General features: G+C 40.1%; 2 protein-coding genes across 4 annotated transcripts in view; one reads left to right on the forward strand and one right to left on the reverse strand.

The window, feature by feature from the left end:
- SGCA (sarcoglycan alpha) overlaps window positions 1–7,548 on the forward strand; it is a 66,529-nt gene extending 58,981 nt beyond the window's left edge. For all 3 annotated transcript variants that reach the window (XM_087945340.1, XM_026669683.2, XM_087945341.1), the window contains exons 9-10: window positions 6,549–6,753; window positions 7,106–7,548. In XM_087945340.1, coding sequence (XP_087801466.1) covers window positions 6,549–6,741 — 193 coding nt within the window. In that variant the 3' untranslated portion in view covers window positions 6,742–6,753; window positions 7,106–7,548. The remainder of the gene's footprint in view (window positions 1–6,548; window positions 6,754–7,105) is intronic.
- A 16,677-nt stretch (window positions 7,549–24,225) lies between these two features.
- COL1A1 (collagen type I alpha 1 chain) overlaps window positions 24,226–26,237 on the reverse strand; it is a 40,053-nt gene continuing 38,041 nt past the window's right edge. Inside the window, 1 exon segment of the mRNA XM_026669680.2 lies at window positions 24,226–26,154. Coding sequence (XP_026525465.2) covers window positions 26,008–26,154 — 147 coding nt within the window. The 3' untranslated portion in view covers window positions 24,226–26,007.

Consider the following 26,237-nt stretch of genomic DNA (forward strand, 5'->3'; position numbering starts at 1 on the left):
TTATAAATTTTTTGCTTCAATATTGGCAGAAAGACTTAAAAAAATACCTAAATAATTTTATTCATCTTGATCAAATGGATTTCTGCCAAAGAGACAAATTAAAGGCAATATGAGAGTAATTTTGGACACTTTGGAATACTACGAGGCACACCCTGAAAAACAAATGGCTTTGGTATCCTTAGATGCACAGAAGGCATTTGACAATGTGAATTGGTGATTTATGTTATTACAAGCTGGAACAGATGGGCTTTGGTAAAAAATTCATCCAAGCAAGAGAAGCTATATATCATAAGCAAATGGCAAAGGTAATGATAGAGGGAGAATTGACGGACTCTATTGATATAAGAAAAGGAACAAGACAAGAGTGCCCACTGTCACCTTTGTTGTTTGTTAACCTTGGAAGTCCTAAACAGAAATATTAGAGAAGAAAAGGATGTAAAAGAGATGAAAATTAAAAAGGAAGAATTTAAGTTACAAGCATTTGCAGATGATCTGGTTTTCATTTTAGAAGACCCACTAGAAACAGCATCAAAACTGATAGAAAAGATAGAGGCATATGGAAAGGTGGCTGGTTTGAAAATAAATAAAGACAAAACAAAGATTTTGACAAAGAATATGTTATCAAGACAAAAGGAAGAACTGGCAGATGTATTGAAAATCCAGGTCACAAATAAGATCAAGTACTTGGGGATACATTTGACAGCAAGGTGTAGTACACTAAAAGAGAATAACTATATTAAACTTAAGCAGCAGATAGCGCTATATCTGGCGAAATGGGAAAATTTACAACTGTCATGAATAGGGAGAATATCAACAATCAAGATGAATATATTACCCAGAATGTTATATTTGTTCCAAACAATTCCAATTAGGCTTGGAAAAGATTACTTTGAAGATTTAAATAAAATTGTGTTGAAATATATATGGCAAGGTAAGAAAGCGAGAATAAAGTTAAAACTTTTGCAAGATGCCAGAATAAGAGGAGGATTTGGTTTGCCTAATTGGGAGTTGTATTACCAAGCTACAAATCTGATGTGGGTTAAGGAATGGATAACATTAAGAAATACTAGATTGTTGACATTAGAAGGACATGATCTGTTATTGGGGTGGCATGCTTTTCTATGGTATAAAGGAATTAAAACACAGGGGTATTTTTTATTTTTTATTTATTTTTTATTTATTTGATTTGCCAATTGTTTACAAGATAATAAGTATAAGTGTATACATAGTTGTGAATACATGAAATGGGTACATATAAGAAAAATAAAAGAATAAGAGAAACAATAGGACAGGGACGGTAGGCACGTTGGTGCGCTTATGCACGCCCCCTACAGACCTCTTAGGAAAGGGGTGAGGTCAATAGTAGACAGTCTAAGGTTAAAGTTTTTGGGGTTTGGGAAAGAGACTACAGAGTTGGGTAGAGTATTCCAGACATTGACCACTCTATTGCTGAAGTCGTATTTCCTGCAATCAAGTTTGGTGCGGTTTACTTTGAGTTTGTATCTATTGTGTGCTCTTGTGTTGTTATGGTTGAAGCTGAAGTATTCATTGACAGGTAGGACATTGCAATGTATGATTTTATATACCATGCTTAAGTCAGACCGAAGACGGCGTAATTCAAGGTTTTCTAGTTCTAGAATTTCAAGTCTGGTGGCATAAGGTATTCTACAACGAGTAGAAGAGTGGAGAACTCTTCTTGTGAAATATTTCTGGACTTTCTCAATTGTGCTAATATCAGATACGTAATGAGGGTTCCAGACTGATGAACTGTATTCGAGTATTGGTCTAGCAAATGTTTTGTATGCTCTGGTTAGTAGTGTGATATTACCAGAGAAAAAGCTACGTAGGATTAGGTTAACAACTCTTAATGCCTTTTTGGCTATGTAGTTGCAGTGGGCTCTAGCACTTAGATCATTAGAGGTGAGTATTCCAAGGTCCTTTACAGAGCTTGGGTCATCAACAAGATCTTGACTATTCAGCTTGTATTTTATTTTCTGATTTTTTTTTGCCAATATGTAAGACAGAGCATTTATTTGTTGAGATTTGAAGTTGCCATTTGTTTGACCATTCAGATACATAGTCAAGATCTTTTTGTAGGGTAGCAGTATTGTCTGTGGTATTGAACAGCTTTACATCATCAGCGAAGAGAACGCAATTGCTCTTAATATGATCACAGAGGTCGTTTATGTAGAGTATGAAGAGAGTTGGTCCTAGAACACTGCCCTGGGGGACACCACTATTGACAGGTACTGGATTTGATAGGACGCTCCCGATTTTGACCATTTGTTGTCTGTTTGACAGGAATGCTTCTATCCAGTTATTCAGTTGTCCAGAGATACCATAGGATTTTATTTTTAGGAGTAGTTTGTCGTGTACCACTGAATCAAAGGCTTTACAGAAGTCTATGTAGATTTGCGTCTATTGCTTTGCCCTGGTCGAGTTGTGTCGTCCATATGTTTTTGCAGTGTAAGAGTTGCAGATTACAGGATAGTTTTTTTCTGAAACCAAATTGTTTATTGGAGAGTAGGTTGTTTGTCTCTAAGTGGAGGATGATGGATTAGTTAATAATTGATTCCATGACTTTACAGGTGAGGCAGCATAAGGAGATTGGCCTGTAATTTTCAACTAGGCTTGGGTCTCCCTTTTTGAAGATGGGGATGACTGTGGCTTGTGACCATAGGTTAGGCAAGGAGCTGGTCCTGAAAGATTTTTCAAAGATTATGCTTAGAGGTTTGGCTATGGCAGTGGATAGCTTTCTTAAGAAGTAGGCACATATTCCATCCGGTCCAATAGATAGAGATGGTTTTAGATTGCGTAGTGATTTTTCAACATTGTCTTCTGTGAAATCGATATGTATTAGATCATTGTTGTTATCTGTGGTACCGCTAGGAAATACTGGGCATGATCCATTGCTGTTTACAAATACTGAGCCGAAGAATGTGTTAAAGATGTTGGCTTTAATGGTGTCGTCGTTGCAGTTTTTACCATCAGGTCCTATCAAGGGAGGGATGGACCTTGAGTCTTTTAGTTTGTTGTTTACAAAATTGTAAAAAGCACGGGTGGAATTGGTGCTTAGAAGGTTTTCCTCTTGTTTAATGTGATAATTGGTGCATTCGGTCTTTATCTGGTGGCATAAATTTTTGTATCGGTTTTTGAAATTGGCAACGTGACCAGATTTGTTTTTCCGCCAGAGTGATCTCTTTTTGGATTGAAGTTTCCTTATTGATATGGGTAATCTGCTTTTTTGTTTTGTTTTGGGAGTTGTTGTTGGAACATTTTAGAAGACATTATATACGGGAGTCTCTGTGGTTAAACTGGGACAAGACTAAAAGGCAATGTTATTTGAAAATTCCAGTCTGGATATCGACTATTGAAGCATTTTCTTATCCTATAATATACCAAAAGAAACAAACAGTTAGATATGTTGAAATATTGGATGAAATGGGTGAACTTAAATCTATGCAAAAACTAGAGGAACAAGGTATAAAGATGAATTGGTTTTCATATGTGCAAATACATTCAAGGTATGATAAAGATTCTAAAACAGAAGGTTTCTATGATAAACTGACTGATTTAGATAAGATTTTGACAGGTACTGATGAACAGGTGATTAAAAAATTGTATGGATATTTATTAGAAATTAAACTAGAAGAAGAACAAGTCAAAGAAACAATGATTGCTTGGGGGAAGAATTTTGGATATGGGATTGATCTAGAGAAATGGCAAAAATTGTGGTCTCAAAATTATAAAATGACAATGTCAACAGCATATAAAGAAAATTTGTATAAGATGTTTTACAGGTGGCATTTCCCCCCAACAAGAATAGCAAGAATGTTCAAGAACAAATCTGAAAAATGTTGGAAAGGTCATCAGGTACCTGGCTCATATTACCATATGTGGTGGACTTGTGCGGATGCCAAAAAATATTGGACTAAAATCCACACATGGTTGGAAAAAATGACAAAAAAGCATTTAGACTTGAAACCAGAGATATTTTTATTGGGAATTTTACCTGAAATATATAGTAAAGAATTGAAATATTTGATTGTAAATGTATTAACAGCGGCTAGGATCGTATTTGCTAAATACTGGAAAAATGAGAAAATACCAACACAGGAGGAAGTTATTAAGAAAATATTGGAATGTGCTGAAATGAGTAGATTGACATTTGAAGTCAGAGAACAAGAAGATAAACAATTTTATAAAATTTGGGATCTATTCTATCAATGGTTAGACAATAAAACATGGTAATGAAATATGTAGATTTTTAGAACATAATGAATATATAAAGATGTATTTTTATTATATCTACAAAATGATTATAGGATAGATTTGAGATGATAATATGAACTGTCATAAAACAAATTAAGTAAAATATAGATTATCTTGTAAAACATGAATGAATAATAGTATAGTCAAATGATGGATTAACAATGATATTAATGTATTTAGGAATATTTGATTGACAATATGAGAACATATACAATGTAATTGTAATTGAAGACTACGAAGTGGAAGCACAAAACAATTTGTAAACCAACCTACACACTGTATGCACATATATGGAAGAAGGCTTGATGTTTTTATGTTGCGTTTGTTATGTTTGTCTTAAAAACAACCAAACTTTTATTTAAAAAAAAGCCACTGACAGTCTACTACAATTGCATGGAATCAGAGTAGCACACAAGCCAACTCAAGCCCTTCAAAACATTCTAAGTAAACCAAAAGACCCAGCAGCCCCAGATCAGACCAACAATCAGCACCGAGATGAGCATAGATTAACTCCAAGATTAACATTAGACCAACGATCAAGAACTAAACAATACCTCAATCAAGGAACTGCCAAAGAAGCTGACAGTAAACTGCCCAACCAAAAAAACCTCCAAGACCGTCACCACAAAGAGTGACAAGGCAAACTACTAGAATATAAACTTAGAATAAAGCCCTCTTCTTACTAGCACTGTTGATGTCACCTTGTTTGGATAATGGAACATTTGTGAGAAAACAACCGACTTCAGAGAGCACCAAGTACCTCTCAAGCATAGAATAAGTGGAAAATGACCACTATCAACTTTGCAGGTGAGGGGCAAACTTTAAAAGAGTCAAGAAATTAAAATTTTCCAAATATAATTACATAGTTTATAAAGCTACTCTTAGACCCATTCCAATACAGAAGCACTGCAAGTTGGCTTGGTTTAAGGGACCCACTTAAGATGCTATTCTTTTATTATGCCAGTGGAAGTCAATATATACCTGCAAGCCATCAAATGTGGCTAGTACAAATTCAGCTTCCCATGATGGATTGTCAGAGATGCATCTTGGCACCAGTCATGTATCTTCCACACTTTGATATTCCCCACCAGAGAAAGGCTTTTGTCTAAGTCTGATGTAATACATTACTTACAGTACTCCTACCTGGAAGATATAAATAGATACCATTACTCTTTATGAGTGTGACTCAGGACAAGTAGAAACTATTGAACCAGAGGTGGTATTCAGCAGGTTCTGACCAGTTCTGGAGAACCGGTAGTGGAAATTTTGAGTAGTTCGGAGAACCAGCAAATACCACCTCTGACTGGAGATTTTACCCTGCCACACCCACCAAGCCACGCCTACAGAACTGGTAGTAAAAAAATTTGAATCCCACCACTGTATTGAACATGTTCTTTTGTACTGCCAGATTTAGCCAGCACCCCAAAACACTTTTAATTGCCCCACTGCTGAGCAGTAAAAACAGGATATAATGACCAGCAGTAAAAGCAATTCTTATTTTCTGAAATTACACATAGTCTTCAACTTACAACCATTTGTTTAGTGACCATCCAAAGTTATAATGGCACTGACTCATATTTATCACGGTTGCAGTGTCCTGAGGTCAAGTGATCACCATTTGTTACCTTCTGACAAGCAAAGTCAATGGGGGAGAGGCGGATTCACTTAACAATGTTAACTTATGTTACTAACTTAACGACTGCAGCAATTCACATAATCGTGGGAAGAAAGGTAATAAAATGTGACAAAACTCACTTAATAACTGTCTCAATTAGCAACATAAATTTTGGGCTCCATTGTGGTACTAAATCAAGGACTATCTGTAATATTAAAACAATGTAAGATTGTCAGGTATACAAAACTAAACAACGAATAATTAAGAGCAATTGAAATTGTTTGAGTAGGGAATAGCTTTGCTTCTGCATGATCCACTGGCTTTTTTTTTTTTTTAACGTCAGCAACTGTACTGTATCTTCCTCAGATTTGTCTGGGACTCTATCATTCTACATTTAGGTTACTTTTGACTCCTAAGAATGAAGCATGTTTTCTGCGTATGGCTCGTTTAGTTTTGGATGTCCTGGTTAATTTGAAAACTATTTTTTTTCCCTTTTCTTTCTTTCTTTCTTTCTTTCTTTCTTTCTTTCTTTCTTTCTTTCTTTCTTTCTTTCTTTCTTTCTTTCTTTCTTTCTTTCTTTCTTTCTTTCTTTCTGGTTAATGACAGCAATACAATTATTTGATTTGATTTAGTTCTGTTCCATTTATTTCTTCTCCTGCAGCATCCAAATGGTGCATCACCACACAATCCATGACAATACAGAGGAACTGAGGCAGATGGCTGGTGCTCGGGATGTGCCCCGTCCCCTCTCTACTTTGCCCATGTTTAATATCCGTACGGGTGAGAGAACTAATCCCATGCAAAGCAACCGCTATGACAGTGCCCAAGTGCCTCTCATCTTGGCTCAACAATGAATAATTGATCAGGTTTGTATCATGTCTTTGAATCTGCCTGCCCATAACTCCAGCCATTTGAGAGGGCAGAAGGGGTACAGCTGTGGTTCTAGGCAAAGAAACCAGATGGCAGGAGGCAAAATCCACATGTAGCAATTCTATTACTCTCCCCTTCCCCTAGATCAGGAGTGTCAAACTCATGCCATCACGACAGCGTCATGTGACCTATTGCAACTTTCCCCCCTTCACTAAACCGGGCGTGGGCATGGCCAGCGCGTGACATGGGCTGCGAGTTTGACAGCCCTGCCCTAGATAAAACATGAAGAAACTTGATATTATCAAATTGCATTTTAAACTATGGGTTGTTGTTGTTTTTTCTCAACAGGCCAGTCATTTTCACTGAGGAGGGTTTTTCCACCAAAGATGTTTCTCAAGATTGAGACAACTGTTGGCATGAGAGATCGGAGTTTGTTGCAGTGTTTTATGTTGATAATAGTGTAGCTTGGAAATTAACGATGTGTGTTTGTTCAGTAATTCTTGGTCTAAGTTTGTAGGGGTGAGTTTTGAGTCCCTTTGTTTCTACATATTCAGTGGATTGGAGATATTCAAGGTTAGTATCATAATGCTGTGTGTTAGAAGTGCCTTGCCTTCCCACACAACTATATTTTCTAAACTTCTTGCCAAAAGTAATCACAGTTAACATGTATTTGATATTACAGAATACATAATTTCCCTCTATGTTCCTCCTGTAACTTGGCATGATAAAAGATAAATTCTTTTTTTTCCTGTATTTTGCTTTCCTCAGTGAATAAATTGGCAAAACCTGGATTTCTTTATAAATAATACTTATATCAATACATACATAACCATCGCATTATACCATTTGAGTAAACAACATTATACAAAATACAGAAAACAAGTAAAAAGTAGTTTACATGCAAAAAAAAAAGACATGTGACAAAAAAAGAGAAATGAAAATAGAGCTAAATTTCATGGAAATAAGAATTCACCGTAGCTTTCCCCCCCTTTTTTTTCTTCCATTCTTGGGAACGTTCTTTCCAAATTGTAAATCACTTTGAGATATTTTAGTTGGAATTAGTATAAAAATAATTTAAATAAAAATACATTTATGCATATTACCCTTGTTTCCACCATGACATCATAACTTCAGAAGTCTTACTAGCAATAACACTTAGACTTATATAGTGCTTCACAGGGCTTTACAGCCCTCTCTAAGTGGTTTACAGAGTCAACCTATTGCCCCCCCGCCCAACAGTCTGGTGGCCTAGAGGTGGAGCTCTCACCTCACAATCAGGAGGCTGTGAGTTCGATCCTAGGTAGAGGCTAATAGTTGGAATAGGCTCTCCTGCTCCAGCAGGGGGTTGGACTAGATGATCTCCAAGGTCCCTTCCAACTCTGTTATTCTATGATCTAATTTGGGTCCTCATTTTACCCACCTCAGAAGGATGGAAGGCTGAGTCAACCCTGAGTCTGGTGAGATTCGAACTGCCAAATTCCAGGCAACTGGCAGACAATAGAAGAAGCCTGCAGTATTGTACTCTAACTACTGCGCCACCACGGCTAATCAAGTCTTACCAAGCCACTTCTAATGTTCTACTGTCTTTCAGTCCATTCACTCATTTGTTTTGAAGCTTATTCTTTCCTCTCTGCAAAAGCAAACCATCCCATATTGATATTACCAGTTTTATACTGATATCTCCTTTTTATATGCAATTCATGATTGCTCATGATTGCTTATCATCTACTTATCCTTGACCCTACCTCTTTTTGTTTCACAGCATATAAAGTAACCCATTTCTGAGATACCAAATTTAGCTTCCATATAACAAAGTGAGCAGAAGCAGGCTCTTATATGTAGTCACCTTTGCTTCTTTCAACCAATGTTGATATTATATACTACCCATTCCTTTTTTATGAGCAATAAGATGTTTGGAAGATATATTGAAATATTATTTCAGCTGAGGGGGAAAACACTATACAGAAGTTTACTAAAGTTTGCTCTGATCGCCTAAGCAAGAAAAAGGATAGTCAAGAGAACAGCTGCACTTCAGTGTTCAAAGGCTCAGCATAATGTGTAAACGTTTCCATAACTCATTTCAGAGCTTTATATATACTCTAGGTGTATTATTCAGGCTTACTGGTTAATATCAAGGACATCACTGGAGCAACATGCTTTTGAATGTTCAGAACAATTGTCCTTTCTTTAGCACTGTAAAAGTGAATACTGGGAAGTCCTCAATTTAGAACCTTTTGTTTAGTCACTGTTTGAAATTATCATTGCACTGAAAAAAGTGACTTACATATGGTCCCCACAGTTATGACCATCACAGAATGATCACTTGATTCACTTAACAACTGCAGTGATTTGCTTAACAACTAGGGCAAAAAAGGTAATAAAATTAGGCATAACTCACTGAATAACTACCTTTCTTACCATCGGAAATTATGGTTCCAATTGTGGTCATAAGTCAAGGACTATAAGTTGTTAAGTTAGTGACATGGTTGTTAGGTGAATCTGGCTTCCCCATTAACTTTGCTTGTCAGAAGGTCACAAAAAAATTAATCACATGATGTACATCATAAATAAATTTGAGCTGTTACAGCTATTCTTCCTGTCTGAATGTTGTTATCCAACTGTTCAGTGGGAAGTGGGAGACAAAATAGAGTGGCTCTATGGGTGGATATGATATTTCAGCAGCAATTAGCATTTGTATTTATATCATCGGTAAATGCTGTCCATTTCTACATTCCGTAAAAAGTTTGATATCTGACATCATTTGTGTTTAATTCCCCTTGAAAAAAAAGCATTGGTTTCTCAAACCATTTTAGAATAGAATAGAACGGAACAGAACTTTGGAGGTTTTAGTCAGGGTTCCAAGTAACACTCCCAATAAAATTAAAACTCCGAGGCAGGAATCTTCCTCAAAGCATAAATTTTGGGGAGATGTCATATTGGCACATCTGGGGTGTCTGAAGCCCCACGTTTTCCCCATCCAAAGTAAACCCAAAGTTCCTCCCCCTGCATCCACATCTGCATCACATGGTCCAATCAGATCAGTGTCCCAACTTCATCCAACTTCTATGACATCTTCCCAGGTGCTGGCTAGACATCCTTGGCTCCCAAGGAAAAGAATGTTGTTATGATTATACACCCCACACTATCTTCACCTCTCACAGCTTGCTCAGTCACTGCTGTGGCAGCCCTGAAGACTCTCACTTAAGATGGCTATAGGGCTGACAGGCTGCCCCCCCCTCAGCCAATGAGGACATCCTGAAATGAGATAAAGGACAGGGAGTTAGTTATGTCATCCTAACCACCTCTTCCTACCCTTGGTTTATCAGGGAATTTTTCATGGAACTGCTTCATCAATCTGTCTGCCTTCATGTGCTGTCCCAGCCAGTCTATGGGAATTGGATAGTTACTTAGGAATTATGAGCTGTCCCCCTAAGGGAATGCATCATGATAAATGTAGTTAAAGGTATCCTGGGAAATGTATTTCATGTCACGTGGCCACATCTGTAATCTCAATTGGTCACTAATTTAACCCTCCATGGGTTGGGGGAGTTTTCCTCACTTTTGCCTGAACTCCCTAACTCATGGCAGCTGCTTTCTATCACTACGTGATGGGTTAGGAGATAACCATCTTTTACCTACAAGGCAGATATACAAAGGATTGGTCATTAAAGAAGAACTTCATCACAAATGTGAGTTATGAGGATACCTGATGAACTAATAAATGTACTTTGTTATGGATATCTTGTTGAGTTTATCTATCTGTATCTGCACAGCTTCCAAATCCACCACTATGCAGAATACAGAAAAGAAAACTTTCACATCCCAGCTCTTTGCCCATGTAGCTTCAGATAAGGGGCATCCCTTCCAGTGGACTAAATACTGCAGGCGACCCCAGTGCAACTTGGAGTCCAATATTTTCTTAACCTCATAGTGGGTCTCCCCCTGTACCACGGTGCTGCCCTGTCCCTCAGTCTTATATGTGAGTGAGTCCCTTGCTGGCTTTACAGCTACTAAGCTACTATGGAAAACCTGATGCACTTTCTCTAACAGTCATGGGAGATTAAGTTGTACAGTTACTAGGTTAATCACTTTCATTATTGAAAATGGCCCTAGAAATTTAGGTCCCAGCTTTTCACTTTTTACTTTCAGTGCAAGGTATTTTATTAATAGGTACACCCAATCTCCCCCTCGGAAGAGAAGCTGGAGAGATCAGCGCCTATCTGCTTGCTTTTTGTATGCCTTTGCCACTTCAGCCAGAGTTCACTTCATATTCTCCCAACCCAATTTTAGTGATTCCATCTTCTCTGCCAGGGTCATGGATGAAGGTGGCTCTCATGGCAGCTTGGGCATGGGGACGAATTCCACGCCACTAGTGACTTGGAAGGGGGTCAGTCTGGTGCTGCTCTGTGTACTGCATTATTGTAAGCCACCTCCACAAATGGCAGCAAGTCTGCCCAATTGTCTTGTTGATAGTCCACATAGCATCTCGGGTATTGTTTCACCATGGCATTTGAGCATTCTACGGCTCCGTTCATACTTGATGGAAAGCTGAGCTAAGCCCCTGGGTCGATCCTATGGACTTCAGGAACTCCCTCCAGAATTTTGTTGTAAACTGAACTCCTCAGTTTGAGATGTCCCTGTGGGGCACTTCATGCAGCCGGTATATATGGCTTATGAACATCTTGGCCAATTTTCTGGCCGAAGGCAACCCAGAGCAGGTAGTGAAGTAGGCTTGTTTTGAAAATAAGTCAACAATGGTCCAAATAACCATGTTCCCTCTGTTTTCTGGGAATTCAACTAAGAAGTCCATGACAATTTCCTCCGGGCTAACTGTTGGAGTAACCCAGGGAATTTCCCTGGCTTCATCTTCATGGTTGCACACATGGCACAACTTTTGTCATATTCCTCTACATCTTTATCTTCAGCCACCAGAATTGCCTTCTGATTAAGTGAAGGTTAAGTAGGAATCTGAAGTGGCCAGCCAAAGGAGTCATGGCTGTGCTGTAGAATCTGAAGCCTCAAGCTGATAGGGATATAGAGTTTGGATCCCTTCCAAGCTAATCCATCCCTTAAGGTTAAGGTGTCCTGGTTGTCAGCAAACAACTGGTCAGTTGGGAGCAGAGACTACAATGCTGCTATCATTTGATCCCCTCTGAGGTCACCCTGACATTTAGTTTGACCTCTGGTAGTGACTTGGACTGCCTGCTGGGAAGGGGGAATGATTGCATGCATGACCTCTTCTTGCTGACTATCAAACTGTGGTTTTCTTGACAAGGTGTATGCAAACAGGTTCTTTCTCTCTCCCCCCCCCCCATGTATTTTAGCTCAAAGTTAAATTGCTTAAAATACAGTGCCCAACGGACTTGTTTGGGGGACAGTTTTTGAGAGGTTTTCAGTGCCTCAAGGTTCTTCCGGTCAGTCCAGACCTTGAAAGACTCCTTACTCCCTCCAAGAAGTGCCACCAGGAGAAAAGAAGTCATCTGATGGCATAAACTTATTTCTCCCAGACTGCCCATCATTTTCAGTGTCTGTGAGTTTTTTGGACACATAAGCACAGGGCTGGAGTTGACCTTGGAAGTTCTTTTGCAAGAGCACCACAGCTACAGCCTCGTTGCTAGCATCAGCTTAGATGACAAAGGGCCATTTGAGGTCAGGGTGCTGCAGAATGGATTCTTCTGTGGGTCAACTGTCCAGAATCCTGAGCCCCGGGTACATTCCCAGTCTATTGGGTAGCATAAAGGTTCAGGGAAGATGGAGGAGAAGATAGCAACCACACTATCTTTACCTCCTCCCTCCTGTTCCTACAGTGTTGACCCTGAAGATGACATATTTTATTTAGCCATGTTTTATTTTAGGCATTTCTATTCTTTCTTAACTTCTTTAGTATTGTGTAAAAGGGACCATGGATGTTCAGGCTCACCACAGTTTAGCAACTGGGAGGAGGGAGTATAGATAAGGGGAGATGTTTTGGCTAGGTGAAATTCTTTTCCTGTAGGAAGAGAATGTGTCTGCAGCTGCCTGGAAGTAGAGTTTGGAGTCATCAAACAGATGAACTGATTGGAGAACATGACTATCAGGGAAAGTTTCAAACTTATGCTTTTACTGGGTGTAATTCCAGGATTTGATCAGATCCAGAATTACACCAAACATTGCCAATTTGATATCTTGTTAATGAAAAAAGACTGTGTTTGGATAATGGCTGTGTTTTGGACTATCTTTGGGGAGAACATATTACTTAGAAGCTTGATACACAGTTTGCTCAGCCACCATTGTGGCAGCCCTGTAGACTCTCATTTAAGATGGCTGTAGGGCTGACAGTCTTCTAGTCCAGCCCCCTGTTCAAGCAGGAGAATTTACTGTTCCCCTGAAAAGAAGACCCGGTCTTATCCTAAAATAAGCACAGGTCTTATTTTGGGGGGAAGATTTACCTGCTTACCTTAGGATCACCACAGCCACACTGCCCATGCTTCAACATCTGTTGCACCACTGTTTGATGTCTGCAGCTGCTTCTGGCCACTCATGGACAGGCACCATGTGGCTTATTATGCTAATGCCGTCACTTGCATCAGGATGTTATGTGGTGTGTTGTGACATTGGATGTGTAAGTAGCAGCACTAGCACAACGAGCCTTGTGGTGTTTTGCTGTGGGTGGCAGCATTGGCACAATGTACCATGTGGTGTCTGGCCACAAGTGGCTGCAGAAGAATTTGGGCAGCACAACAGGTGTCCGGGCATGGGATGCCTGACTACAGCAGTCCTAAGGTAAGTAGGTGCAGGGTGCATCCCCCCCCTGCTCTGACTTGATTTTTATGCCTGCGCCTCACCCCAGATGGTGGGTGAGAGTTAACTAGGGCTTATTTTTAGGTTGGATTTATATTAGGTACAGGCGTGAAAATCGGGCTAGGACTTGTTTTCGAGGTACGTCTATTTTTGGGGAAACACAGTCTATTATTTCAGATAAGTGACTGTCTAGTCTCTTCTTAAAAACATCCAATGATGGAGCACCCATGAGTTCTGAAGGCAAGCTGTTCCACTGGTTAATTGTCCTCACTGTTAGGAAGTTTCAGGTTGCTTTTCTCTTTGGTTAGTTTTCAACCATTGTTTCTTGTCCTGCCCTCTGATGCTTTGTAGAATAATTTGACTATCTCTTCTTTGTGGCAGCCCCCCAAATATTAGAATACTGCTATCATGTCACCCCAATTCTTCTTTTCTTTAGATTAGCCAAACCTAAATCCTGTAGCCATTCTTCATATGTTTTAGTCTCCAGGTCTTTGATTATCTTGGTTGGTCTTCTCTGAACTTTTTCCAAAGTAACATCTTTTTTTTTTTTTTTTACTATGGTGACCAAAATTGGTTGCAGTATTCCAGGTGTGCCTTACTAGAGTTTTATAACGTGATTCTAATACTTCATGTGATTTTGATTCTATGCCTCTATTTATACAACCCAATTTTGTATATACAGTACAAAATAGCCTGAGAATCCAATTTGATTCATATAAACATCATTAGCAGTCTATCCAAGAATATACCCAAGCAACGTTTCAGCAGAATCTCATCTGCCATCATCAGGCTTCTGTATTATGTTCGTCTGTGAGTCAGACTTTCACAGCCGTTTCAGTTTTAAATTTGGTGCTAGCCTACTGCTGTGCCAGAATGGTTTTTTCTTAATCCTGATTGGTTGGGAGTCTTGGTCTGTGTTTATTGGTTTTGGTGTTTGCTGTGTTCTGCTTGATTGGTGTTTCTAATATCTTCTGTCTGTTTTGTGACTTTTTTTGTCTTGATTGGCTGGCAACATTGTGTTCCTGTATTGGAGGCTTTTAGTGCGGCTTGGCTCCTAGTAAATGGATGGCTATCTTTTATTAGGAAACTAGGTTTCATCTGGGTGCCTGGTTGGGGTGTGTTTGAGCTGGAGGTATCGGGGGGATCTGTTTGTGCCCAGGTGTTTGCCTGGCTTGTGGTGTGGAGATTTTTGTGTGTGTGAGTGCAGGCTTCCAAATAATTGACAGTCTTGTGGAGTCATCTCTTCTATTCATGCTTTCAGGTCTTTTTTCAATCTCTATGGCTTCTCTGATAATTCTGTGGCTCGGGTTTTCTATAATGGCTAGGGTTTTGGTGCCATTGAAGTCAATGCTATGACCCGTTGCTTTCATGTGTTGGACTAGTAAGGAAGTGTGTTCAGCTTTTTTTACTGCATTTTTGTGTTCATCCAGGCGGGTACTTATTCTTCTATTGGTCTGTCCAATGTATGTGGCAGGGCATGATGCACAGGGGACTTCATATATGCCTTGGTTTTCCAGGTCAATTTTATCTTTGGGGTTCCTTAGGATGGCTGCTATTTTTCTGTCTGTTTTGAAGGCAGTCTTGATGTGATGCCTGTGTATTATCTTACTGATTTTGTCTGTAGTACCTCTTATGCCGGGCAGGACAGCTGTTCCATAGTTCTGTTCATCTTCTAGGTCTCCATTATGTCTCAGTGTGTTTTTGTGGATCAAGCCGGTGATTTTGCTTTTGTGGAAGCCGTTAGCTGTCAGTACTTTAGTCAGAGTGCATAATTCAGTCTTTATGTGTGTCTTGTCTGCCAGGTGTTTGGTTCTGGTGATTAGTGTTTTGGCCACGGAGTTTATCTGTGCTGGGTGGTGGTGGGATTGGGCGTTGAGGTAGCGGTTGGTGTGTGTTTTCTTCTGGTATATGGTGTGTCCTAGTGTGCCATCTGTTTTTTTTTGTAGATTAGTACATCTAGGAATGGTAGTTGTTTGTTTGTTTCCAGTTCCATGGTGAACTTGATTTTGGGGTGTGTGCTGTTTTGGTGTGTTAGGAAATTGTTTAGGTTTTCTTATCCATGGGGCCAAATCACAAATGTGTCATCAATGTATCTTAACCATAGTTTGGGTTTGTGGGTGGCATTAGCTAGGGCTCTGGATTCGAATTCTTCCATGAACAGGTTTGCAATGACGGGTGACAGTGGTGATCCCATAGGGATATAAATATAATATAAATATAAATTTATATTTAATATAGAAATTATACACACACATGCACACACTTATTTAATTATAACAAAAACGTAAATGCTTAATGATAACAAAATAAAAGGTTCCAGGCTGGAAGCTTCCCCCCACCTGCACCTTCCAAAGAGACAGAAGAGCCTTTCAGATGCCTGGTGGAGGATTGAGAGAGCTCAGATCTGCAGCCGAGGAAAAGCTGGGGGGGGGGGAGGTGGCTCTTCCAGCCTCACCTGGAGACAGGCAAGGAAAGGTGTCCCTGGGGGCACTTCACTCGCTTTAGCACTTCGCTGCCAAACCCAGCCACAGCCACTGATTATTTGGGGGTGGGGGGAGAGAGAGAAAGCCTCTCTCGCATTACCAGGTGAGGAAAGGAGATGAAACAAAGCTCACTCTTTCATTGAGACCTCCAAACACCAATCTACCGCATTCCAGGAGATCTTCAAAACCACCAAAGGCTCCCACTTGCAGTTCCCGCACCTCCTGGCTCAGGTCCCTGAGGTGCACGCTCCCACACACGGCGGCAGCAGCAACAACAATCCCCTCCCTCAGCGCCCGCTGTCAGCTCTCCCCATTAGTTTTCTAGCTTTGAATTGCTCCCGGCTCTCTCTCTTTCCTCCCCCCCACCCACGTGCAGGCAGGAAAGGGAGATGGAGCCTTGCACAGCTCTCCCCTTTTCCAGCCCTTGCTGCCTCTCCCAACATCGAAGCCTTGGAAATGCAGGCAAAGCCGCCACAGTGGTAGCTCCCTGAGTTGCTTTCTTCGCCACTACTGCTTCCTCCTCCAGCATCTCCTTCTCTGGGTAGGGCGATTCTTAACTAACCAAGCATGCTAAGGCAACTCAGAACACTACTGCTGTGGTGGCTTTGCCTGCATCTCTGAGGCTTCGATGTTGGGAGAGGCAGCGAGGGCTGGAAGAGCCGAGAGCTGCGCACGGCTCCATCTCCCTTTCTTTGCCTGCCTGCACGTGGGGGAGAGGGGGAAGGAAAGAGAGGCGGGAGCAATTTAAAGCTAGAGAACTAATGGGGAGAGCTAACAGTGGGCACTGGGGGTGGGGACTGTTGTTGCCACTGCTGCCGTGTGTGGGAGCTGGTTGGCGCTTGCATCTCAGGGACCTGATTCCGGGGTCCTTTGAAGAGCTGGGAGGCAAGAGAACTGCATGGCCCAGATTAATTGCTTTGGGGGGCCATTTCTTCTGTGGCCCACCAAAAATTTTCCATGGCCCACTGGTTGGCGACCACTGCAGTATAGCCTTTTGATATACTGTAGTTAGATATATGGAATGAGACAAATTGTATAAGCCAGTCTCAATGATCAAAACATATTAGAAGAGCCAGATAGAAATATTTGGACAAATACAATTAAAAGACAGTGACTTCATCATCATCCTCACTATCATCCTGCCCTTTGTCCAGAATTCTTCACCAAGTAGGATGTAGTTTATCTATCTATGCTCATTTCTATCTTGTAAAGAAATCTCATTTTTGTTAGGGTTATAAAATCTGCTTCTTTTCATTAATGAAAAGAAGGAGTAGGGGTGGCATGATAGCAGTGTTTAAATATCTCAGGGGCTGCCATAAAGAAGAGGGAGTCAAGCTATTCTTTAAAGACCCCAAAGCACAAGAAGCAATGGGTGGAAACTAATCAAGGAGAGAAGCAACTTAGGACTAAGGAGAAATTTCCTGACCATCAGAACAATTAATCAGTAGAACAACTTGCCTCCAGAAGTTGTCAATGCTCCAACTCTGGAAGTTTTTAAGAAGAGATTGGACAATCATTTGTCTGAAATGATAAAGGGTGTCCTGCCTGAGCAGGGGGTTGGACTAGAAGACCTTCAAAGTTCCCATTCTCTTCTCCTCTTCTCTTCTCTTCTCTTCTCTTCTCTTCTCTTCTCTTCTTTTCTCTTCTCTTCTCGGCTCTTGGTGAATTACAACACTCTGTATGAATATGGAGAGACACAGAGAATGTCCCATTTGCCAGTATGTTGGCTACTACCAGAAACATCAGAGGTGGTATTCAGCAGGTTCTGACCAGTTCTGGAGAACCGGTAGCAGAAATTTTGAGTAGTTCAGAGAACTGGCAAATCCCACCTCTGACTGGAAATTTTACAGTATCCTTCCCCTGCCACGCCCACCAAGCCACGCCCACAGAACCGGTAATAATTTTTTTTGAATCCCACCACTGAGAAACATGTACTGATAATGACTTATTTTTGGCCAGTGACAAAGCCAAAGAAGGTGACTTCATTCTGACAGTTTAAAGTTTGATCTGGAAGAAGGAGAAATCCAACAGGCGAAAGCTGGATAAAGGCCAAGAGGAGAATAAAATGGGGTTCTTTCTAAACATCTGTTCTCCTAATGTCACTAGTGATTAATAAGATTAAAAAATGCAAAAAGTCAGTGCCTTTGAAGTTGCATCACCAATATAGCACGTCTTTAAGTTTTTGCATGCACTTTTAATCTTAATGGAACTGATCTGCATCTTAATTTATTTAAGAGGATCAACGCTTTTGATCTGAATGGCCACTTAGAACATGTTTCAGAAAAAAAAAGCCCAAAAATGAAGGCAGAAGGAATCAATGCTACAATATTTCAACCTGCTAAAAGTAGTTCTTGACTTACAATAGTTCACTTAGTGATCATTTGAAGTTACAACAGCACTGAAAAAGTGACTTATGACCATATTTCACACTTATGACTACTGCCGCATCCCCGTGGTCATGGGATTTACATTTGGATGCTTGACAACTGATTCACATTTATGACAGCCTCAGTGTCCTGGGGTCACGGGATTATCTTTACAACCTTCTGACAAGCCAAGTCAATGGGGAAACCAGATTTACATAACAACCATTTTACTAATTTAACAACTGCAATGATTCACTTAACAAATGTGGCAAGAAAAGTCATAAAATTGGGCAAAACTCACTTAACAAATTTCTCACGGAGCAACATAAATTTTGGGCCCAGTTGTGATCATAAGTTGAAGACTATCTATACACCATTTCCCTGTTACAGAATTTCACTTTACATTTCATGCATTCTTATGTCCAGCTCCCTATCTAGACAATAACACAATGGTGATAAAGAAAGCTGCCCGGGAATTGGAAATGTGGAGTTATCCCATCAGCCCGAAATGGCCAATAAGCTCCTTTCAGATTCCAATCTACTCTAAGAAGCTTGACTTTGTCTGTAGCGGGAGGTGACCATAATAGATTTTATACAGTTTCAGCTGAGATTAAATGTTGCCAGTTTAGGGGAGAAAACACTATTTTAAAACTAGGACAGCTCCCTTTTTTATTTTATCTTCACGGAGACATGGCAGAAAAAGGATATTGTTGCAGTACTTATTTATTTATTTATTGAATTTATATTGCTGCCTATTCACCCATGGCAACTTGAGGTGGCTTACATAATGTAAAACCATATTTAAAATAAAAAAACAATTAAAAATTAACAAAAAGAATTAAATAAATTAATAAAGTATAATAGAACAAAATCTGGAAAAAAAATCACCTCCAACTCCTACCCACCCCGTCCTGATGACAGCAGATCACATGAGCAATTTGATGGGCTCCATCCCGCTCTGGGTTCCTCAGGCCCATTGGCAGAACTGGGTCCTTAGTGCCTTCCAGAAGAGTATTAGTGAGGGGGCCATTCTAATCTCTGGGGGAATGATGTTCCAGAGAGAGGGAGCCACCATGGAGAAGGCCCTTCTTCTGGGTCCCACCCTGCAAGGCTTAAAAACCACAGCTGTGTTCATCGATCTTACTGCAGCGTATGATACCGTGTGGAAGAAGGGTCTGTTCTATAAACTGAGTCACACCATCCACTATAAAATCCTCTATCACCTAATAAATAACATGCTCAGCGATAGATCCTTTCAGATCATTATGGGAGACAATGTTAGCAAGTTAAGAAGACTCAACAATGGTTCTGTACTGGCAGAAGGTTCTGTACTGGCACCCACATGGTTCAATCTTTATATCTCAGATATGCCAGCTACAAGGGGATATAAATTTGGATATGCAGATGACCTGGCCCTAGCAGTGCAAGATAAAAATTTGGAAATATTGGACTGCCTCCTCTCTGAGGACCTGAAGTCCCTGGGGAAATGGTGTTTCTATCTTAACAACACCTGTTTCCATCTCAACAACAGACTCGCCAATGCCACCCCGAAGGTCTACCTGAATAATAGCCTATTCCCTTATGACCCTCACCCCAAATACCCCAGAGTAACTTTGTATCAGACTGTCTCCTATAAGAAATACCTAGATGACATGTCCACTAAAATCAATACCAGGAACAACTTACTCCAGAAACTAAGAGGATCAAGTTGGGGAGCCTCTACTCTCAGAATATCAGCACTAGGGTTGCAGGGGTGGATGCTACCGGTTTGGCCCGGTTCTTTAGAACCTCTAGCTGTGAAGAGCAGCTGACACTGAACCAGTTCGGTGTTTGGCCCACCCGCCTGCCCAGGCTCTAGGCTGTCCTTTATTCCCTGCTTTTTCCTCCTCAGCAGCTTTGCGCAGCACAGCTGAGATTGAAAAAGCAGGAAACAAGAGGATTTTCAAATGCTGTGCACCTGCGCGCCCTGCAGTTTGGAGAACCGGCAAATCGCTCCGCTGGCTGGCCCCTCCCCTCCCCATCCACTCACTCCTTACCTGGCATGTGAGCCATCCAACTTGCCTGGTTTGGTAACTTGCTATTTTTCCTCCCCCCCGACCATCAGCTGTTCTGCTCTGCCGGGAGATTTAGATTAGCTAGAAATCCTTGGATTTCTTGCTTTCTAGCTAATCTAAAAGCAGAGCTGAGCCTGAAGCTTCTATTATTCAGTGCAGACTCAGGTAGCAGATGGCAGAAACACAGATCTCTAAGTGAATCTGTGATTCTGTGAGCAACTCAGTCTGCCTGCCTGCTTTGCCTGCTTTTGGGTAAAAGTTGCTCTTTTTTAGATTAAAAAAAATCAATATTTACATACATGGTGTGTTGTGAGTTAATTTTGTAAGTTTGCTTGCTAGCAAATTTTATGAGTTTGCTTGCAAGCAAATTCTATGTGACAGACTCAGGTAGCCGATTGCAGAAAGATAGATCTCTAAGTGAATCTGTAATTCTGTGAACAACTCAATCTGCCTGCCTGCTTTGCCTGCTTTTGGGTAAAAATTGCTCTTTTTTAAATAAAAAAATCAATATTTACATAAATATTTATAATATTTACATACAAGCCATGCCCACCCAGTCACATGACACCAAGCCACACCCACAGAATTGGTTGTTAAGAAATTTGAATCCCACCTCTATAGGGTTGGTCTACTCCACAGCTGAATACTGCGCTTCTGTTTGGCTTAATAGCTGCCACACTAGCAAGATCGATGCTGGACTAACAATATAATGAGGCTCATAAGCAGTTGCATTAAAAATTTTTTACTCCTACTTGCTGGCTTCCCATCTTGAGCCACATTGCGCCACCAGCTCTAGGAAGTCAGGAAGACTTAGTGAAGGAGTTTAACAAAATTATGAGAAACCCACTTCTTCCTGTGCATGCTGATCTTTCTCATCTATCAATTGGCAGGCTTAAATCCAGGAAGCTCTCTCTGTCACTCAGTCAGCAGTTGTCTAACCACTCTGAGATCACAGTGGGAAGCCAAATGGGCTGAAAGCCCAGATACAGGCAGATGTGTAGTTGATCCTACACAAAAGGTGCCAAGTTTTGACCTTCCTTGCCAGCATTGGTCAACTCTAAACAGGATCTGTACCCAACATGGGGTCTACCAGGACTCATTGTTTAAGTGGGGTCTTGTTTCTACCCCTCAGTGTGACTGTGGTGGTCCTCTACAAAATATCCATTACATTGTGTCCGAATATCCACCACGAGCTTACATTGCCCCAATGTTTGATTTCCCCCCCCCCAACATAGATCACCCTGTCCCTGAATAGCTGGTTGGACTAGACATTAACATTTGAATCACTATAAGTCCATATATTTGCCATACGCTAAATAAATGCATAAATCTAGTCAGATTCATCTTGAATGCTAGAAGGAATAAAGGGTCCACCACTGAGAAATTGAAAAAACAAACAAACCCAGAATAATAAAAGTGTGACAACAGCAGGATGAGCAATCAAATGGCAATAGAAGGGAGAAGATGAAGTTTTGCTAGATTTATCACTATGGAATGGCTTGAACAAAAGACTGAGAAGCCTTAAAGGAAGAGAGATGTTGGTAGCATCAGAAGCAAAAGTTATTGAAACAGTTGTTTTATGCCTTGCATTTGAGCCTTGATCTAAATGCAGAACCCTCTCTATTCATTTGTGTATGGTATGCGTTATAAGCTCAATATTCATAAGTTTGGGAGGCCAACTGTGCATTTCTCTATCCGGCTTCTTTTGGTAGGGCAAAATATTTGCTATGTGTGATGTCTCCAGATTCTGTTTATAAAGCAGCCTTTCATACAAAGAAGCCAGCTTCTGAATGAGAGCTATTGAACTTTGTTCAACTTTCTGGGCAGGTGGAGGGAAGAGGATGCCCCATTGGATGGGGGGGGAAGGGTTTTGTTTTTTTTCATGCTCAGAATATCAGGTAAGCAAGAAGAAGGAAAGCTCAGCCCCATTTGCAAAGTTCTCAGAGAAGCCAAAAGAGCTACAGCAGAACTTGTTAGAAGGGAAAAGAACATTATTAGAAAAATCATAAGTAGGCGGTACAAATGAAGAGGAAGGTGAGGATGGAACGAATATCCTAGAAAAACATGAAAAAGAAGAGATGAAGCTACATAAATTTGTGTTGAAACAAGGATACCTATCTCATGTTGCTGGAGAAAAAGAAAAGAGGATGCAAAGACTGGCTACAAATTCCATATGGCAGGATCCAGAGAAGAAAAGTATCAGTTCTTGGATTTATTTTTAGGATCATGTGAGTACCACCTGAGCATTTTGATATGTCTACTACTATATTTCTCCTAATCTTGCATCCATTGGTCCTTTATCCTGCTGCTTTGCTTTTCTGTGGTTATAATCAAATAATATTTTATCTATTTGGGGTTCCTCTTCCCCAACAAATCTTTCAGCTTTTGTGATTTAAAAAGAGAAAGAATGAATAAGAGAGGGAGGGAGGCTAAAACATACAATGAACAGTTGCAGGAACTGGGCTTGGCTAGTCTAGTAAAGAGAAGGATCAGGGGAGACATGATAGAGGTCTTCCAATATTTGAGGGGCTGCCACAGGGAGGAAGGGGGTCAAGCTATTTTCTAAAGCACCCGAAGACCAGACAAGGAATAATGGATGGAAACTGAACAAGGAGAGATTTAACCTGGAAATAAGGAGAAACTTTCTGACAGTGAGAACAATCAACCAATGGAACAGCTTGCCCTCGGAAGTTGTGGGAGCGCCATCACTTGAGACTTTCAAGGATAGATTGGACTGCCATCTGTCAGAAATGGTGTAGGGTCTCCTGCTTGGGCAGGGGGTTGGACTAGATGACCTACAAGGTCCCTCCCAACTCTGATTATCTGTTATCTGAGAGAGAGAGAGAGAGAGAAGGAAAGGGGAGAGGGGAGAGGGGGTGAGAGAGGAAGACAGAGAAACAGAGACAGACAAACAGAGACAGAGATGGGATGGTGCGGGGGGGGGGGGGGCAGGGAGGACTTTATGATAAAATAAGAGAAAGGCCAGAGAGGCAGAAAATTACAAAGCTGAAATGAAATGTTGGTGAAAAATACCTTCTACAGCATACAGAAGAGGAGAAATGAACTGTTCATTTCCAATACCCTGCTAGGCCCCGAGAAGTGGAGAGACACCCACATAGTAAGTGAATTTTGATTTGGGGTAGGGAGCTAAGAGAAATCCATGAAGAAATCCATTTTTGCTTAATATTTGTAGTTTTTAATGGTGTTCGAAGGGACAGGGGTTTGCCCAATTAAAAAAGAATGGCAAGCTCTGTTGTGGTGCTGCAGGGTGAGAGAAACAATGAAAAATTCTAGATGTCACTATAGGGGAATAGCAGGGGAAAAGAATAGTTGGCATATAAGGAGAAATAGGACAGAGCAAGCAAAGTGAGAAACAATAGGAAAGGTATAATGAAAAAGAAAAACTACTAAGCCTTTTTGGACTCCCTTTCTCTTATATATTCTTATTATATATATTCTTAATAATATTTTTTTAATTGTTGTGGCTTCTTCTACTGAGATGCATAGAAAGGAAGGACCTCAAATGAAAATTTATCAGCATCCTTACAAATCTAGCCTCATGATTCCTTTTAAGCAGGGTTGGTATATGTCTTCAATGATAAGTCTACCAGATCTGAGCTGAAAAATATCTGGGTGACTACTTGAAGGATCCGAAAGCTTTATGCTTGCAAGTGTGGATATTCCCAAAATGTATATAAACTATGGCCCCAATCCCTCCCATCAGCCAGCACCCCAGCCATTTCCTGGCTTTGCATGACAGAAAAATTTGAATAACAACTGGTATATTTGGATCATTTCACATGCTTTATTTCAGCAGTCAAAATAATTAAAAACATCTCAAATTATTATACATATACAAAATAGGTACAGAATCTTCGGTCGGTCATACTCCCTAGAACATCTGCCTCTTGTTACAGAGAAAAATGGATTTGCTTGAATTTGAACCCACAAAGGGGGGGGGGAGAGAAGAGTTAAGGAGACAGAGATTGAGAGCAAAGAAGAGGTAGAAGAAAGGAAAAGGTTGTGGTTTTTTTTTTTAGCAATGAGTGAAGACCATTAAAAAGCAAGAAGACTCAGCACAAGAATTTGCTAGCAGGGTAAAAAAAGAAGGGGCGGGGGGAAAAGAAGAAAGAGGGATGGTGATGGAGAAGACCTGGATGGATGGGAAAAAAAGGCAAGCCAAAAAGGAATCCACCTGCTTTACAAGAGAACAACAGAAAAATTTCAGACCTTGATCCCTTGCAACAATTTTTAATTGTTATTTTTTGTCATCCTGGTTTCGTTTTGCTTAAGAAAATTAGCACCGTTTGAAAATTCACAAGTATCTTTGGGCATCCAGACACTAATTCTATTATTTCCCCCTTCTAATACTTCCATTTCTATAAGCAACAGAATTTGCTTGGAGCAAAAGTTGTTCATGTTTCACCACTTCAAAATTAATTCCATGGGACCTGAACATTATTAACATAGCAGACTAAAAGAATAAAATAAAATAAAGAGACACAGTTAGCACCTTTCGCTAAACTTGGACCCCTGCCTTGTTCCCTGCTGCCCCTCAGCCTGGTGATGGCATTGAAAAAAAACTCCAAAACTACCGCAAAGAACTTGGAAATCACAATTGTGAGGTAGCTGTCCATTACAATAATAACATACATTTAACATTGCAATTTCTCTGCTTTCTGTATTAGCCATTTATTTTTCTTCACTTGTTCACCGACAACATATTTGTAGCTATTAAACCAATTTTCTCCACGTTCTGTTTTTTTAAAAAAAACAACCACCAACCATCTTTGCAGGTATACCAGCATTATTAGCTGTTAACACTTGTCCAAATTTATATTTGTGTTGAAAACCATTCACCATCACACCTTTATTTAAAAGTAATTAAACTCCTTTCTATTGCCGGCTGAACAAAACAGAAAAAAGAAATACACTTACAATGGCTGAAATAATTATTTTTTCTGTGATATTGTTCTGTATAAAAACAAATAAAAAAATGTAAAATTGCCAGCAGAGAAAGATGGCCTATAAGGAAATTTTGGGGTCTTTTTTCACTACCAGGTTAAAGGGTAAGTTTACAATAATTAGGAGGATGTTATGGGCAGGATGTAAGACTAGTTTAGCATTGCTTTTTTGTTGCTTTGGAAGCAACAGATTTTGTTTTCTCCCCCCAAGAATTATAGTTAATATTCAGGTGTTCCTTAGTTGGTACTGATTTTTATCATTTTGTATGGTAAATCTATATATTTATTTGGAATGTGCAAATTGTGATCCCAAGATATTACATGATTTTAAAAATGAAGAAGGTAAAATCAAGCCATTCTGTCTTCGGTGATTCTAATTAAAAAAAAGTCAAGCAAGTGGATGCACTTCCTTAATTATTTTTCAAAAGTCATTTATTTTTATTTTTTTTGGTTTAATGCTTTTTTTGTTTTTTTTTAACGGAAACGAAAATAGTTTTAGAGATGATGGATAGAAAAAGACACAAATTCAAGTCCATGTGAAATTTCCTTCTTTTTTGGCTGTTTTTTATTTTATTTTTAAAACTGTCAGGTTTCCTTTGGGGTTTACAAGAAGCAGGCTGGTCCAACATCAAAGCCGAATTCCTGGTCTGGAGCACCAACGTCCATTGGAGCCACATCAATGATGGGCAACCGGGAAGTTTTTGTTGTCTTGTATTCAATGACTGTCTTTCCCCAAGTGTTGGTGTGACTCTGTAAAGGAAATGAAAATGGTATAAAATTACAAATGCTATATATGCTGTATAAGGCACTCACCAGAGATCTGTGTTCTTTAA

The sequence above is a fragment of the Notechis scutatus genome, chromosome Z (assembly GCF_049901735.1).
Source record: "Notechis scutatus isolate UNSWTSFEM ecotype Mainland chromosome Z, rNotScu1.2, whole genome shotgun sequence".
Lineage (NCBI taxonomy): Eukaryota > Metazoa > Chordata > Lepidosauria > Squamata > Elapidae > Notechis > Notechis scutatus.